This window comes from Pelecanus crispus, chromosome 3 (genome assembly GCF_030463565.1).
Source record: "Pelecanus crispus isolate bPelCri1 chromosome 3, bPelCri1.pri, whole genome shotgun sequence".
Taxonomy (NCBI): Eukaryota; Metazoa; Chordata; class Aves; order Pelecaniformes; family Pelecanidae; genus Pelecanus; species Pelecanus crispus.
Genome location: NC_134645.1, coordinates 102,057,858 through 102,071,848, shown reverse-complemented (window position 1 = coordinate 102,071,848; position 13,991 = coordinate 102,057,858). Strand labels below are relative to the sequence as shown.

At 38.3% G+C, this 13,991-nt stretch overlaps 1 protein-coding gene across 1 annotated transcript in view; it reads right to left on the bottom strand.

Moving 5' to 3' along the window:
• LOC104027713 (protein eyes shut homolog) overlaps positions 1–13,991 on the bottom strand; it is a 961,671-nt gene that overhangs the window by 401,415 nt on the left and 546,265 nt on the right. The window contains exons 30-31 of the mRNA XM_075707654.1: positions 13,604–13,728; positions 3,328–3,580 (exon numbers count right to left, since the gene is read on the bottom strand). Coding sequence (XP_075563769.1) covers positions 3,328–3,580; positions 13,604–13,728 — 378 coding nt within the window. The remainder of the gene's footprint in view (positions 1–3,327; positions 3,581–13,603; positions 13,729–13,991) is intronic.

Here is a 13,991-nt window from a genome sequence, read left to right as displayed (position 1 = left end):
TTAAGAGTCTCACCTGCATTTATCAGTAGATGTGTTTTGAACTCAGAACTCCTGTTTACTATGTAGGTTAAAAGTAGTTCTTGAAATACACTAGTCAGCTAAACATTTAAGAAAGTACCCTCACTTAATGAATGACAGATCTCCATAACTGGATCATGCAGTTTTGACTCCAGTAATTGTTGAATTTCCTCTGTTTTCAGCTGCTCAATAGTAGTTAATAATTTTGTCAAGTCTATGTTTATCCCTTTAAAGGATGTAAGTGGTGAAAATTATGATTGTAAAGAGATGGTCTTTGAAGGAAAAATAGACAATATGAATCAAAACATGGAAAATGAGTATCTGACTCTTGTGAAGGAAAAGGCAGAACAGACAGTTCTATCAGTCGGAGATGTGTGTGTATTTCCTGTAGTGGGATGCAAGGATGACAGTTCTGTGAACTCCACTGATTATGTTATTCTGCCAGATGAAGAAAATAAATACTCAGAAGTAATAGCAGCAGCTCCCATTAGTATGTACTAGCTGGTTAACATCACTGAGTTCATCCAAAACATGTCATAAAATGGGGACTGTTTGCTATGCAGGTCTGAGAATTCATCAGGTTTATTCCATAGAACATGTTGCACCTATTTGGATTAACTCACTTAAAAGTCAGCAGACTGTGATTTGATATTTGTGAGTCTCTGGCTGATGGATGAAGCAGTAATAGCCAGATATTCACTAGGAAGAGATGTTTGCATTTGAGTTTCATGACTAAGTAACAGACTAAGGAAAGATATCAGGTTTTAAATACGTATCTTAGTAGGGGAATGAGAAATTACTGAAGGACTTCATAATCTCCCCTGCTCTTCTGAAGCTGAGAAGACACCTGACAATTCTTCAGGACCCTTTTGGGGCAACCTAGAGAGAACTCAAGCTGCACTTGTAGAATCAGCTGTAAACTGTGATCCACAGGAGAGTAATGACTCACTATTTAATTCTGTTTCGGCCCCTGGTATGTTACTGATTACTGAACTCATGTCTGTGGCAGATAAAGCAACAGTCTGGTGCTGCTCTAATGATGCAACTTGTGTAGGGAAGACAGAAAGTGTCATTAAGGAACTAGTGATAAACAAGACTGTACTGTAATTATGCTGGGGAAGAGGTACTGACCTTAAATCTATGGAAATATCAGTAGCCACATATGGTACAGGTGTGATATTACACTTTATTTTTACTGAGACTGGAACAGCAAAACCAAGAAAGTGTGAAGACAGAACATCTGTTGAGGTTGCTATCCTGAACACTATTGAAGACTCTCCATTGGCAATTAGTCCTCCTAGTCCATAGCTCAATTTAGCCAAATTAGTGGTCAGAAGTATCCCACAGCTGAAAATATCTGCCTTTTTCAGACCTTTAAGGATAAAAACGTAGGGAAAAAACAAAGAACAAAAAAGAGAAAATTACAAATTAACAACTTTGGCCCTGCACTGAGTCTGCAGCAAATTACATGGCCACCAAAACTTCATTCAGTCTTACCAAAGTATTATATAGCAGACAAACACAACTCTGAAAATCATTGTCCTGGTTGCAGCTGGGATAGAGTTAATTTTCTTCCTAGTAGCTGGCATAGTGCTGTGTTTTGGATTTAAGAGGAGAATAATGCTGATAATACATAACACTGATGGTTTAGTTGTTGCTAAGTAGTGCTTACACTAGTCAAGGTCTTTTTCAGCTTCCCATGCTCTGCCAGGTGCACAAGAAGCTGGGAGGGGGCACAGCCAGGACAGCTGACCCAAACTGAGCAAAGGGCTATTCCATACCATATGATGTCATGCTCAGTATATAAACTGGGGGGAGTTGGCCAGGGGGCAGAAATCGCTGCTCAGGGACTTGGATGGGTGTCAGATGGTAGGTGGTGAGCAGTTGCATCACTTGTTTTTTTCCCTGGGTTTTGTTTCTCTCTCTCTCTTGTTGTTCTCCTTCTCATTACAATTTTTATTGTTATTATTATTATTTTATTTCAATTATTAAACTGTTCTTATCTCAACCCATGAGTTTTCTTACTTTTGCCCTTCCGATTCCCTCCCCCATCCCACTGAGGGGGAGGGTAAGCGAGCAGCTGTGTGGTGCTCGGTTGCGGACAGGGGCTAAACCACAACAATCATACTCTTAATAAAAAGATAGAAGTGGTTTTAGTGACCTCAAGATTTGAGTAAATCCAAACCTTCCCATTATTCATATTCCCTATGAGGGCCAGCATCAGAACAAGTGGCACTGCTCAGAACAGAAGTATTAAATTTTCTAAATCCAACTGCTACTGTGAATCAATATAAAATCTTATCCATTGAGAACATCAGCAAACTAGCTGACATGATATTTTGGAAGATGTAACTGCATTTACTAACTCCATTTCACTCAGTGCCATTACTTACTTCAAGAAGGAATATTACCTATTAAGAATGCAACAAAAGCTTAGGTATAGCCCCAAAAGACTAGGCTGTACAGAAATCAAATGTTCAGTAAAACCCATTTACCCAAATTAAAAAACAGGACTGCTGGCTTATTTCTTATACAAGTAATTACTCTGAAAGACTATATGAGGAAAAAAATCTGAAACTAACTGTGAAGAGGATGCCTTATACACATGCTATCTGTATAATACCTAGCTTTAGTAAAATGAACAAGCCACAATGAAGCTACAATCTTCAAAATAAAATGTTGCACTTCTACAACACTAAGTCAACACTAAGTTGACTTTTCTTCAAATATTTTATAAGTAACAGCATAGGCAGTTTTTTAGCTTCCCAAAAACATCACTATAAACAGTTAGAATGGCAGAGATGTTGAGAGGCTTGTTCCAGATATTTTTAGTGAAAAAACATCTAGATGCACAGAAAAGGAAGCACTCAGAAAAGTTGTGATCTAGGAAAGAAAAAACAAAGTCCCCATGGAGTAAGGCAAATTCTCTTTCTGCTGCTGACTAGCCAAGGAAGAAGGGAAGATTGGCATCAGGGTCAAAGAGAGCTGAACACAATATGAGGCATATAAAATTGTACACTTTAGCAAAGCAAACTGAAAACCAAGCTAAGAGAAAGTGCAGATTACCTTACCAGATGTGTAAGATGCTGGGAAAAAATATTTTGAGAGAAAAAGAGTCATTTTCCAGTTACATGTAAGGGCAATTAAGAAAGGATGATGGATTAAATAAAAAGAATAGAAAGTAGTACAGGAAGCAGAAAACAACATTCTTAAGGAAATGAACACATTTTGAATATTCTTACCATTTAAAAAGCACTAACAAGGAATGAAGGTTGATATATGCATTACTCAGAAGTTTTTTCTACTTACCTTGGGACACCTGTCCTGTATGAAAATCAGGAGAAACATGTTTAGACCAAAGTTCCATAGACACAGCCAGGGCTGACGGAAGGTCATTGTCTAAAATCTCAGCAGGAAACTCTTCAGCCACTTCAGTAACAGTTTTCTTGCTTTGGGGGATAGTAGGTAAACAGGTGATATTGTTTATTCCATCAACACAAAGAAACCCAGTGGAGCAGGACTGTATAAGGCAATCATTGTAATTAAGCTCACAGCTTCGTCCCTGAAAAAGAATTTTAAAAAAAGCCATTTTTGAAGGCAATTTGAATTTCATAGTCACATTAGTTCAAATTATTGCTTTCCTTTGATTCTAAAAAGTTGTTTGCTTATATTATGCTGTCCACACTTTTAAAAGCAAATCTAATCATGTGGAAAATATTGCTTAACTCAGTAGTATAGTTGTGTATTTTAAATTTTAACTAAATGATATTTTGACTCTGACTTAGTATTACAAATTATCGATAAAAATAATTTCCCCACAAATTGTAATTGCAAAGTATCAAAGATAGTATAGTCACCAGTAATAAAAAGTGGTTAAAATAATCACCTTCAGTTAGCATATAGTTATACAGAAAACAGAAGACTTAGCTGTCTAAAAACCTAAAGTATATTCTGACTGTCAAGTTAATTTTCTTTCTTTTTGTACACCATAGCTCAGTATTTGTTGCCTGTTGTTACCAAATCTTCATATACCACCTTGTTAATACACTAAGTTCACAGACAGCTTTTAGAAAAGAAAAAATGTAGCATCAGTCTCAAATTGGACCTGGCATTCACTTTTTACTTTTTATCGAGACTAACAATTCATGGGAAGCCTGAAACATCCTTCCTAGTAATAAATTGAAAATGTTCATATTCAGTGGTCTGTAAAAAAGGCAAGAAATAACGCATTTCTTTTACAGCAATAATTATGTGAATTAAATGCATTCTTGAAGTGTGAAATAAATATATGCTGAAGCCAGGCTGGGTTCATTTTATTTTCACTTCTGTTGTAATGAACTAATGGACTATGTGAAGAGATACAGCTAACTTAGCTAACCTAGAAGGATCCTACATATCTGGATAGCCATTTAAAATATGCAGTGTCATCCCTGAAAGATATGCATCTCTGACAACATACTGTCTGGCACATAACCACGCATTAGGTTTGGTAATAATCTATGGATTTTTTGAATGGGCTTGTTCATCATTTTTTCATCACCATTTCCAGGCTATGTAACATAACCACAGTTTTAGCTCTTTTGCTGCGTCTTACCATCTGCTGCTTTAGACAACTGCTGACAGAGATAGCCTTGAGGCCAACCATACTGTCAGGCCTTGGAACCCCGAAACCACTGGTGGTTAGGTGTGAAGAATATCCTGCAATCACCTTTTGGCTACTAGAAGGATATCTTAAGCATCCAAGTCCTATTTTCAAAATAAAGAATGCCAGCTAGAGGGAGATGTTTCCCTCTCTTTTGAATAAAAGGAGTAAGCCTGATCTCCTCCTGAGGCTTTTAATTTGCCAGCTCAGTTTCCTGCCTTCTTTTAATAGATGTCATAAGAAGCTCAGAAAATAATGCAAAACTGTAAAGAGAACTTCTAGAAGGTAGCTGGTGCAGTGCATAAATCTCAATTTTCAATATTACCTCTAACTACTGTGAAATTGTTCTGTGTTCTTTTTTTTTTTTTTTTTTTTGACACTGTCATGATTTAACCCCAGTCAGCAACTAAGCATCACACAGCTGCTTGCTCACCCTCCCCCCGCTCCGGTGGGATGGGGAAGAGAATCAGAAAAAAAAAAAAGTAAAACCCGTGTGTTGAGATAAAGGCAGTTTAATAGGACAGCAGAGGAAGAGAAAGTAATAATAATGATAACAAAGATAAAAGAATATACAAAACAAGTGATGCACAATGCAATTGCTCACCACCTGCTGGCCAATGCCCAGCCAGTCCCTCAGCAGCGATGGCTGCTCCCCGGCCAACCCCCCCAATTTATATACTGAGCATGACGTCATATGGTATGGAATAGCCCTTTGGTCAGTTTGGATCAGCTGTCCTGGCTGTGCCCCCTCCCAGCTTCTTGTGGACCTGGCAGAGCATGGGAAGCTGTAAAGTCCTTGACTAGCATAAGCAGTACTTAGCAACAACTAAACCATCAGTGTGTTAGCAGCATTATTCTCCTCCTAAACCCAAAACACAGCACTATGCCTGCTACTAGGAAGAAAATTAACTCTATCCCAGCTGAAACCAGAACAGACACAAAGACAGAAGAAACATAAATTCTGGAGAAATCAAAACTTACTTCTTATGTATTAGCAAACTTTATTCTGTCAGCTGAAAATTCCATAAAGCCAGCCCAGAAAGGGTCTGAAAATGAAAAACTAGCAGTGGGGTCAATATTTGAATCTGACTAAGTCTGTGAAACAGGTGTCTTCAGGGTCATTTGTTGATAAGAAGAAGGTATAATTATCTCAGGGATGAGTTAGAATTATTTGTGGAAGTGTTCATTGGCTCATATCAAAACCACACCAGACCTGGAGTAACAAGTTCATGATATCTACATCTGTATGGCTACATCTAGGTATACACATCATTCAGTGAGCTTCAGTGTCTGGAAATGTTCTCTGTTTCTTCATTTAACAACACAGACATAAAGTTTGGGATTTTGTCTAATACTGATACATTCATATTTAGATGTCACATAGTAACTACAAGCACGCTAGGAGTCTAAACTCCCATTAAAGTCAGTACAGATTCTGAGCGAGTTCACTGCTTAAATATGGGTGTCTAGTACTACTTTTGGAATTGCTGGGTATCCTGTCTGAGTCCCAGATGACAAACCAGGAGCTGTAGGTTTCACAGAGGTCCTATATCATTCTAACTGCCATATGAAGGTATAGCAAATACTCTATAGGCAGTTTCAAATAGCATTAGGTGCTTATGGTTAGGCAACCAAATCACACTTTTAGTCAAGAAAGTCAAGAAAGCTCCAGAAGCTAATCAATTACCCTAATATAGACCCATCAATTACCCTAATATAGACCCAGGACTGGATTTGGAAACCAAATTATTTTGGGATGCTCTCGTATCTCTGAGGCAGCTAGATGGTGTTGGCAGATGTAACACAGAATCTGTAGAAAACTCACAGCCTTCTGCATCGTAGCAGGAAGCTGGGCAAACCTCAAAACGGCACTGAAGACCCAGGTTTAGGCTTTAGATGTCTGGGCAGTTAAACAATCCTTTAGGCTGCAATGACCATATCAACTAGGTCTCCATTTAGAATAATGTGAATATAGGTACTCAGTGCACAGACAGGCACCTACATGAATTTAGGTATCTGCATCTCAAATTGTACCCCAAATCACCTGCTACATCCAGAAAAGGCTTGCTATTGTCTGAAACAGCATTTAGATGGCAAACAATACACAAGGATCTTGTAATGTTTCAACGCATGCATTCCGTTCCATCATTATTTTATACTTCTGTGGTTTTGTTTGCACTTAGAATACTGGGGGAAGTGGTGAAAAATTAATATAATACTAGTATCCCCAAGGAAAATATTGTGAAAACCACTTAACTGGTATCATAAATGTTTTAATGATGTTGAGGTATTATGATGTTAGCCGCAGAAATTAAATTCTCAGTGCAAATCATATTGATGCAATGAAGAAATGTGTTCTTTGAATACTATAAACTACTTAAGCCTGATACCCTGTAAAGTGTGCCATGTTTAACATAACATATGATTTCCAGCTGAAGCTTCTCCTGCAACTGGGGCACATGTAAGAAAATTCAAGTAAATTCTCTACTGCCCGATAAGCATGAGCTCATTGAACACTTTCCTTCAGACAGGATGCTTAAATAGTCTCTCTTTTCTACCTGTCTGGCTATTTACACAGAACTTGAAGCTACTTACATTTTCTGAGATCTCTATCAACTCTATTAAATTCATTTATGATATTAAGAAACAATAGGAGGTGCAAGAGAAAAAGAGGCAAAAACGTGGACATAGAAACTGAAATTACTTTTCTTACAAGTAGTTTAAATAATTCAGTGTTTAAAATGGAAGAGGTTAAACTGAGATTTTTTTGAATGATTTAGATACATCCATGCTTGTTTCAATCAAGTTCTTAATTTGTTTTGGCAAGCAGATGAGCTATCTGGTAAATTCATGGCATCTTATAAAATCACTCACTGTATCAGTGTTCCAAAGCACGAAGGAATGGCAGGCCAATTTATATGTCAGATTTCCATAAAATGATAAAAACCCATTTCCTCCTTGCTCTCTTCTAATTCCACAGATAGCACAAATGATCAGTTTCAATAAGATTTCTGCCTAATAATCTTTCTTAATCCTGTAAAACTTACATTTCATTCTGACTTTCACTGTGACAAATTAGTGCAATTACTACTACATGTAATGGTGAGGAGCATTTGATTATGATTTTATGACTCGTAGAAACAAAGCAGATGTGGATAACCTCCACTGTGCATGAAGGGTACATTAAATAGTCAGAGACAAATTTGATAGCCTTGAAAGTGTCTGTAAATGCTTTAACAGTTTCCATGCAGGCAGATGCTGAAGATTTGTATTTAAAAGTAGGTATATGTCTACAGAGGTTTCCATTTAAAAAGTAAACATTTGTTCCATATACCACTGGCTATGCTTTTCTTCTCAAAATTTATGAGAAACTTCATGATCCATACTTTATGATCCATACTTCAGATAACATTACATACATAGACTACAGGTTTACTTAACACAGACTGTAGCTGGAGTTCCTTGAATACTTATTTCTCTGGGCCTTCCACTGTTTCCACCCCACACTTACTCATGGTTAGGAACCAGAACCCACCAGGGGCCTACCAAATACACATCTTGAGATATTTAGACCGTAACTCCGTATCTTTCATACTGAAGATAGGTATGTTAAACGTTTTTCTGCATTTTTTTTTTCCATGTTTTCTTTCTCTACTGTGGACTTCCCAAAGCATAGTGGAATCTGAGGGACTGAAAACGGGACAGTGAATAATGGAATAAAAGCAAAGACAATACACCTTAAATTCCTGCTTCTTCAGAGGTTTGTTACTTTTTCTTCTGTAAGGCCTTGTTCTACAACGTACTGTACAGTTAACACCCAAGCTATGTACTAATAGAAATGCTGTCCCCATGGGTCACATATCTATCTAGCTCCATCATCAGTGAGCTATTAATGAATACTTGGGGAAGAATACAGGAAGAAAAAGCAGAGTTTGCATCTGATAATTCACCAAATACACCATTCCAACTTCTGGCAATGAGTAATTCAAAGACTCCCTAAGCCAGGGTAACATTCAGAAGAGTAATTTAAATAACAATGAACTTATCCTCCCTGTAACCCATTTTTGGGCTTATTTATATCTTTGGTCTCCACAGTACCATGCAACACTGACTGTACCAATGAATTTTGCACTGAGTGAAAAAATAATTTCTTCATACTGATTTTAAGCTGCTTCTCTGATGGTTTTATTTGGTGCTCAGATTTTTTTAGAGAAATAAATACTAAAAAAATAGTGTAACTGATCTCCATTAGAGTTGTTCATGTAGGGTAAGTATAAATACTTCATGAACAAAATGAGACTATTTTAACATGAGGGTCTGACTGTTTTCCATATAAAAAGACTGTGTCCCTCAACTGAAATATCCTTCATCATCACCTGACCCTGTTTTGAATGCCAACCTGCTTTTGAAGACAAAAAGAAAGGAGTTGCTATGGACTGTGGGGAAGTATCAAGTGTACCCATTGTACTCTCTAAAAAGCACCCTACAAAAAAATTGTATGAATTCTTATGGGCTAGTCTGTTCCTTCATAGGACAGTCTGTCAGTCAATTTAGTCAGATTTAATGCATTATTAAAATCCATTTTCAAGGTACCAAGCCCTTATGGTAAAATACAGATTCTACAGAATAGTGGGCAAATAGTCACAGTAACTGGAAGAAATTTCTGGTGACTGGAAGAAAGCATATGACACTCCTGTCTTCAAGAAAGGCAAGAAAGAAGATCCAGAGAACTACAGGCCAGTCAGCCTCATCTCACTCAACTCCTGGGAAGCTGATGGAGCAATGACACCTGGAAACCATTTCTAGGCAGAGGAAGGACAAGAGTGTGATTAGGAATAGCTGACATGGAGCTATGAAGGGGAAATAGTGCTTTACCAACCCAATAACCCTCTATGATGAGATGACTGGCTTGGTGGATGAGGGGAGAACAGTGGATGTTGTCTAATCTTGACTTTAGTGAGGCTTTCAACATTCTCTGCCATAACATCCTCACAGACAAGCTGGCGATGTATGGACTAGATGAATGGACAGTGAGATGGGCTGAAAACTGGCTGAACTGCCAGGCTCAAAGGAGTGTGTTCAGTGATCAACAGCATGAAGTCCTGCTGGAGGCCGGTCATTAATGATGTACCCCAAGAGTTCATACTACGTCTAATACTACTTAAGCTCTTCAGTAACGGATGACAGGACAGAGTGCACCCTCAGTAAGTTTTCACATGATACAAAATTGGGAGGAGTGGTTGATATGCCAGATGAGTTTGCTGCCGTTTATACTGACCTCAAGAGGCATGGAAAAGTGAGCCAAGAGGAACCTCAGGAAACTCAGTAAAGGGAAATGCAAACTCCTGTAACTGGGGTGGAGTAACACCATGCACCAGTACATACTTGGGGCTGACACACTAGAAAGCAGCTTTGCAGAGAAGAATCTAGGGGTCTTGGTGGATGACAAGTTGCATGAGCCAGCAATGTGCACTTGTACCAAAGAAGATGAGTAAAATCCTGGGCTGCATTAGGAAAACCTAACAGGCTGAGCGAGGTGATCCTTCACATCTATTCAATAATGGTGAGGCTACATCTGGAACACTGCATCCAGTTCTGGGCTTCCCAGTACAAGAGAGATACAGACCAACTGGAGAGAGAACAGCAGAGGGCCAAAAGAGACGATTAAAGGTTGGGGCATCTCTCATATGGGAGACGCTAAGAGAGCTGGAATTTGTTTAACCTGAAAAACAGAATGCTTAGCATCTGGGTTTTCATCAATGTTTATTAATACCTGATGGGAGGCTACAAGGAAGACAGAGCTAGACTATTCTCAGTGGTGCCCACTGACAGAAGGGGCAATGGGCAAAAGCTGAAATACAGGAAAATCTTTCTGAATATAAGGAAACAATTTTTCATTGTGAGGGTGACTGAGCAGTGGAACAGGTTGCCCAGAGAGGTTGTGGAGTCTCCATCCTTTGGAGACATTTAAAACCCAACTGGATGTGGTTGTGGGCAACCTGCTGTAGCTGACCCTGCTTTGAGCAGGAAGTTGGACTACATGATCTCCTGAGGTCCTTTCCAACCTCAACTATTAGGCTATCCAACATCATCTTGAAAGTGACTTACTAAGCTACTTTACTTGCTGAAACAAATTAAGATCTTGACTTAAATGAACACGAGTGTATTTAAAACTTTCCATCATCAATTTGAAACATTGAATGCTTTAAAGTATCTGTAAAAATAAAATGTCTTTGTGTTATGTTCTTAAGAGGACAAATGTTAGCTCTAGCACTGGCTGCTGTGTGAAGGAAAGAACTTGGCACAGCTCACAGAATCAAATAATCCACTCCAATGAGTGTTTTATAATTTTCCTCATTTCCCCCCTGTTTTCTTCACAGAAGATACAATACTTGTGTAAGTTGGCCACATTAGTATTTTTACACCAGAGAACTGACCTGTGGTGAAATACTAATCCACTGCCACATTCAAACTGACCTTTTTCCTCCCTCTATTACTTTATTTAGAGAAAATCTCTGCCTCCACATGATCCTTTCTATGTGGATTTATATAGGGATATCCTACATAAATAAAGAACCTACTGGTCTCAGAATGATGATTCTGCACTGTAAGCAAATAGGGGAAGAACAATGGAGAAGTTGGTGAAACCGGTAGTCTCTAAATGTAGAATGCAGGGGTATTCTACTTCTTCTCATTTAAATTAACACCAGGAGTAAGGCCTAGCCAAAAAAAAAAAAAAAACCAAAAAACCCAACAAACCCAGGGATGCCTTCCCACTGCTGGTTTCAGATATAAGAAGTCCTCTGAGTCTAAGAAAAACTTATGGTTATATTGAGGCTAAAGAGGTTGCATTGAATCCTTTCTCTACATTTTGGATTGTGGCTAATATGGATGCAGACTCAGGGAACCCATAACCTCTTATTCTGGAAGTGGATATAAACTTCCTGAAAATATGGCAGTTTCAGTTACCTATAAAGGTAATCTGTAACACTTGCATTATCTGGTGCCATGTTTATACCACAAAAAGAAGACAGGTCATTCCTCATTTACTACTAATGACGGAACACTTGGTCTGAAGTTTGATTAGAATTGCAAGTTCCACTCTGAATGTTTAGGGGGGTGTGCGAAGAAGGACTTAGAAATGTCCTGTGATGATAGCTTTAACACAACAATTTTCTGGTATTTTAGACTTGAACATATTATTGTCAAGGCCTTGATCAGCCTCATAATTTTCTTCAATCCAGCTCTACAACCTTTTCCTTCACATTCACAGGTTTAGCTCCCTGTGCTCAAGGTCAACTCTGATATGGTGCAGGTGTGCAACCTTGGATCAGCCTGCAGTGAAAAGAGATAAGCTATGAGAAAGATGTGTGAGATGTCTCATCTGGGGCATTCATACCTGAGCTCAGAAGCTGCATTTAAGCTCAGTCTCTTGCCCTTGATCTTTGACTAAGCTTACAATAAAGCTAAAGCCTGCTACAGTAAGCCCAGTACTTTGCCGATCCTGTCCTTGTCTTGCTGCCTTGACTTCCTAGTTTAACCTTAAATCTGCCTTGTGATCATGGACTTGCCTGGCAGTACCTGGCCTTCTGGAAGAATTTTTTTGGATGGTGACCACCATCACTGGTCTTGCTTTACTATCTTTGTTCAGGTACTGTGGGACTCGACCCCTTGCCTGTAAGGTCATGGCCCCTGCCTACCTTGCTGCTATGCTTGGCTCCTGCCCTGCCTTCCCCTGTGGAGCAGCCCACTTGACACTTGTGCTCCTTGACATGTTCTAGCATCCCCAGCTGTACTGGGGATCCCCTTGAGAGAATGGGCATGGGACAGAGATTAACATGGTGCCTGACAAGAACTGAAGACAGAGGTTTTTTTCACTTTCCAGAAAAACTTTCTTTTCCATTTTATTGCTTGGTTAGTTTTTCCCTCGTTGACTGTAAATGAGAATCTTCTGCTGTAGAAAGAAGCCCTGAAACTGGCTAATGTCTGAAAAGCTACTCATTTCTTGACTTGGTTGCACAGAATCTATGAAGGTAAATCTCAACCTTACTTGCAATCATCTGTTCCTTCTATTTTACACACATAAATACACCAAATAAACGGTGCGTAGATATTAAAATAAGCATCACTGTCATAATTTATAAAGAAAAGGCATCCAAATAATAATTTCAAGCTTGGAGTTGTAGAGATAAGAATTACTGAAGTAAGAAAAAAAAAAATTAAAACCCCATGTACTCCTTCCTCTCCTTGTTACTAACTCCAAACCATTAAATGACACTATTAAGTTAAACCTGAAGTGTGATGAGGTAGAGCACAAGCTCAAATTGTAGGTACCAACTGTATGTCTTCACATATGGAACGAAGTAGCATAAAAAGGTGGTGGCAGCATGGAAATTTCAACCTTAGATGAACACAGCACTGGCATTTAGCCACCCTCAAAGGATTCTTTTAGTATGTTAAACAGAGAGAATAAAATATAGGGCCAAAGCCCACAGGGTCAAGCATTCAAAGGATTGTTTGATTTAGTTTCAGGGAACTTGTTTTCAAAATATCTGGTTGTATGCAATAGTTTCAAGTATAAGTTACCTTAGTACGTGAAAATATTAATTGGTATGTAAAAATATTAATTGGTATGTGAAAAAATATTAGTAAGTGTTTAAAAATCCTAATGTACTCTGACGACTGACAAAGCCATTATATACACTCACACTTTTCCACTTTTTGTGGATATTAGGTAACTATTTCTCTGGAATATTAGAGCTCCTATTAGTAAAACAAACAAACAAAATAAACAAAGAACAGTTACTAAAATATTATATTTTTCAGCAAGGCCAGGTTTTATCTGAGTGAGGTTAAAAAGGAAAGGGATTACATACAGTATTTTCTGTGCAACAATGAATAGCCAGGTTAAGGGAAGGAGAAGAAAGAATGTCAACGTCTCACCACAAATCCAGGCTTACAAAAACAGGAATAACCAAAGCTGGGGTCCTTCTGAACACAGATGCCATGTATGCAGGGGTTGGATATGCACTCATCAACATCCAGCTCACAATGGAGGCCCTCCCATCCTGTCAGGGAAAAAAAAACCCAAGACCCATTAAAATCTAAATCCATTCATTGACTGTCAATCAAAAAAATCTATAGGTAAATATAATCAATCTTCACATATATATAAATTTATAGTATAGGACAGGTACGAACTGTTTTGGGCTGCGGTTTCTCAAAGTAGGAAAAATAAAAGAAATAGTTTAACAATAAACAAACACAACCCAAACTATGTGGACTTTACCAATTATACTCTACTAAACATCTACTAGGGAAGTTAGTGTTT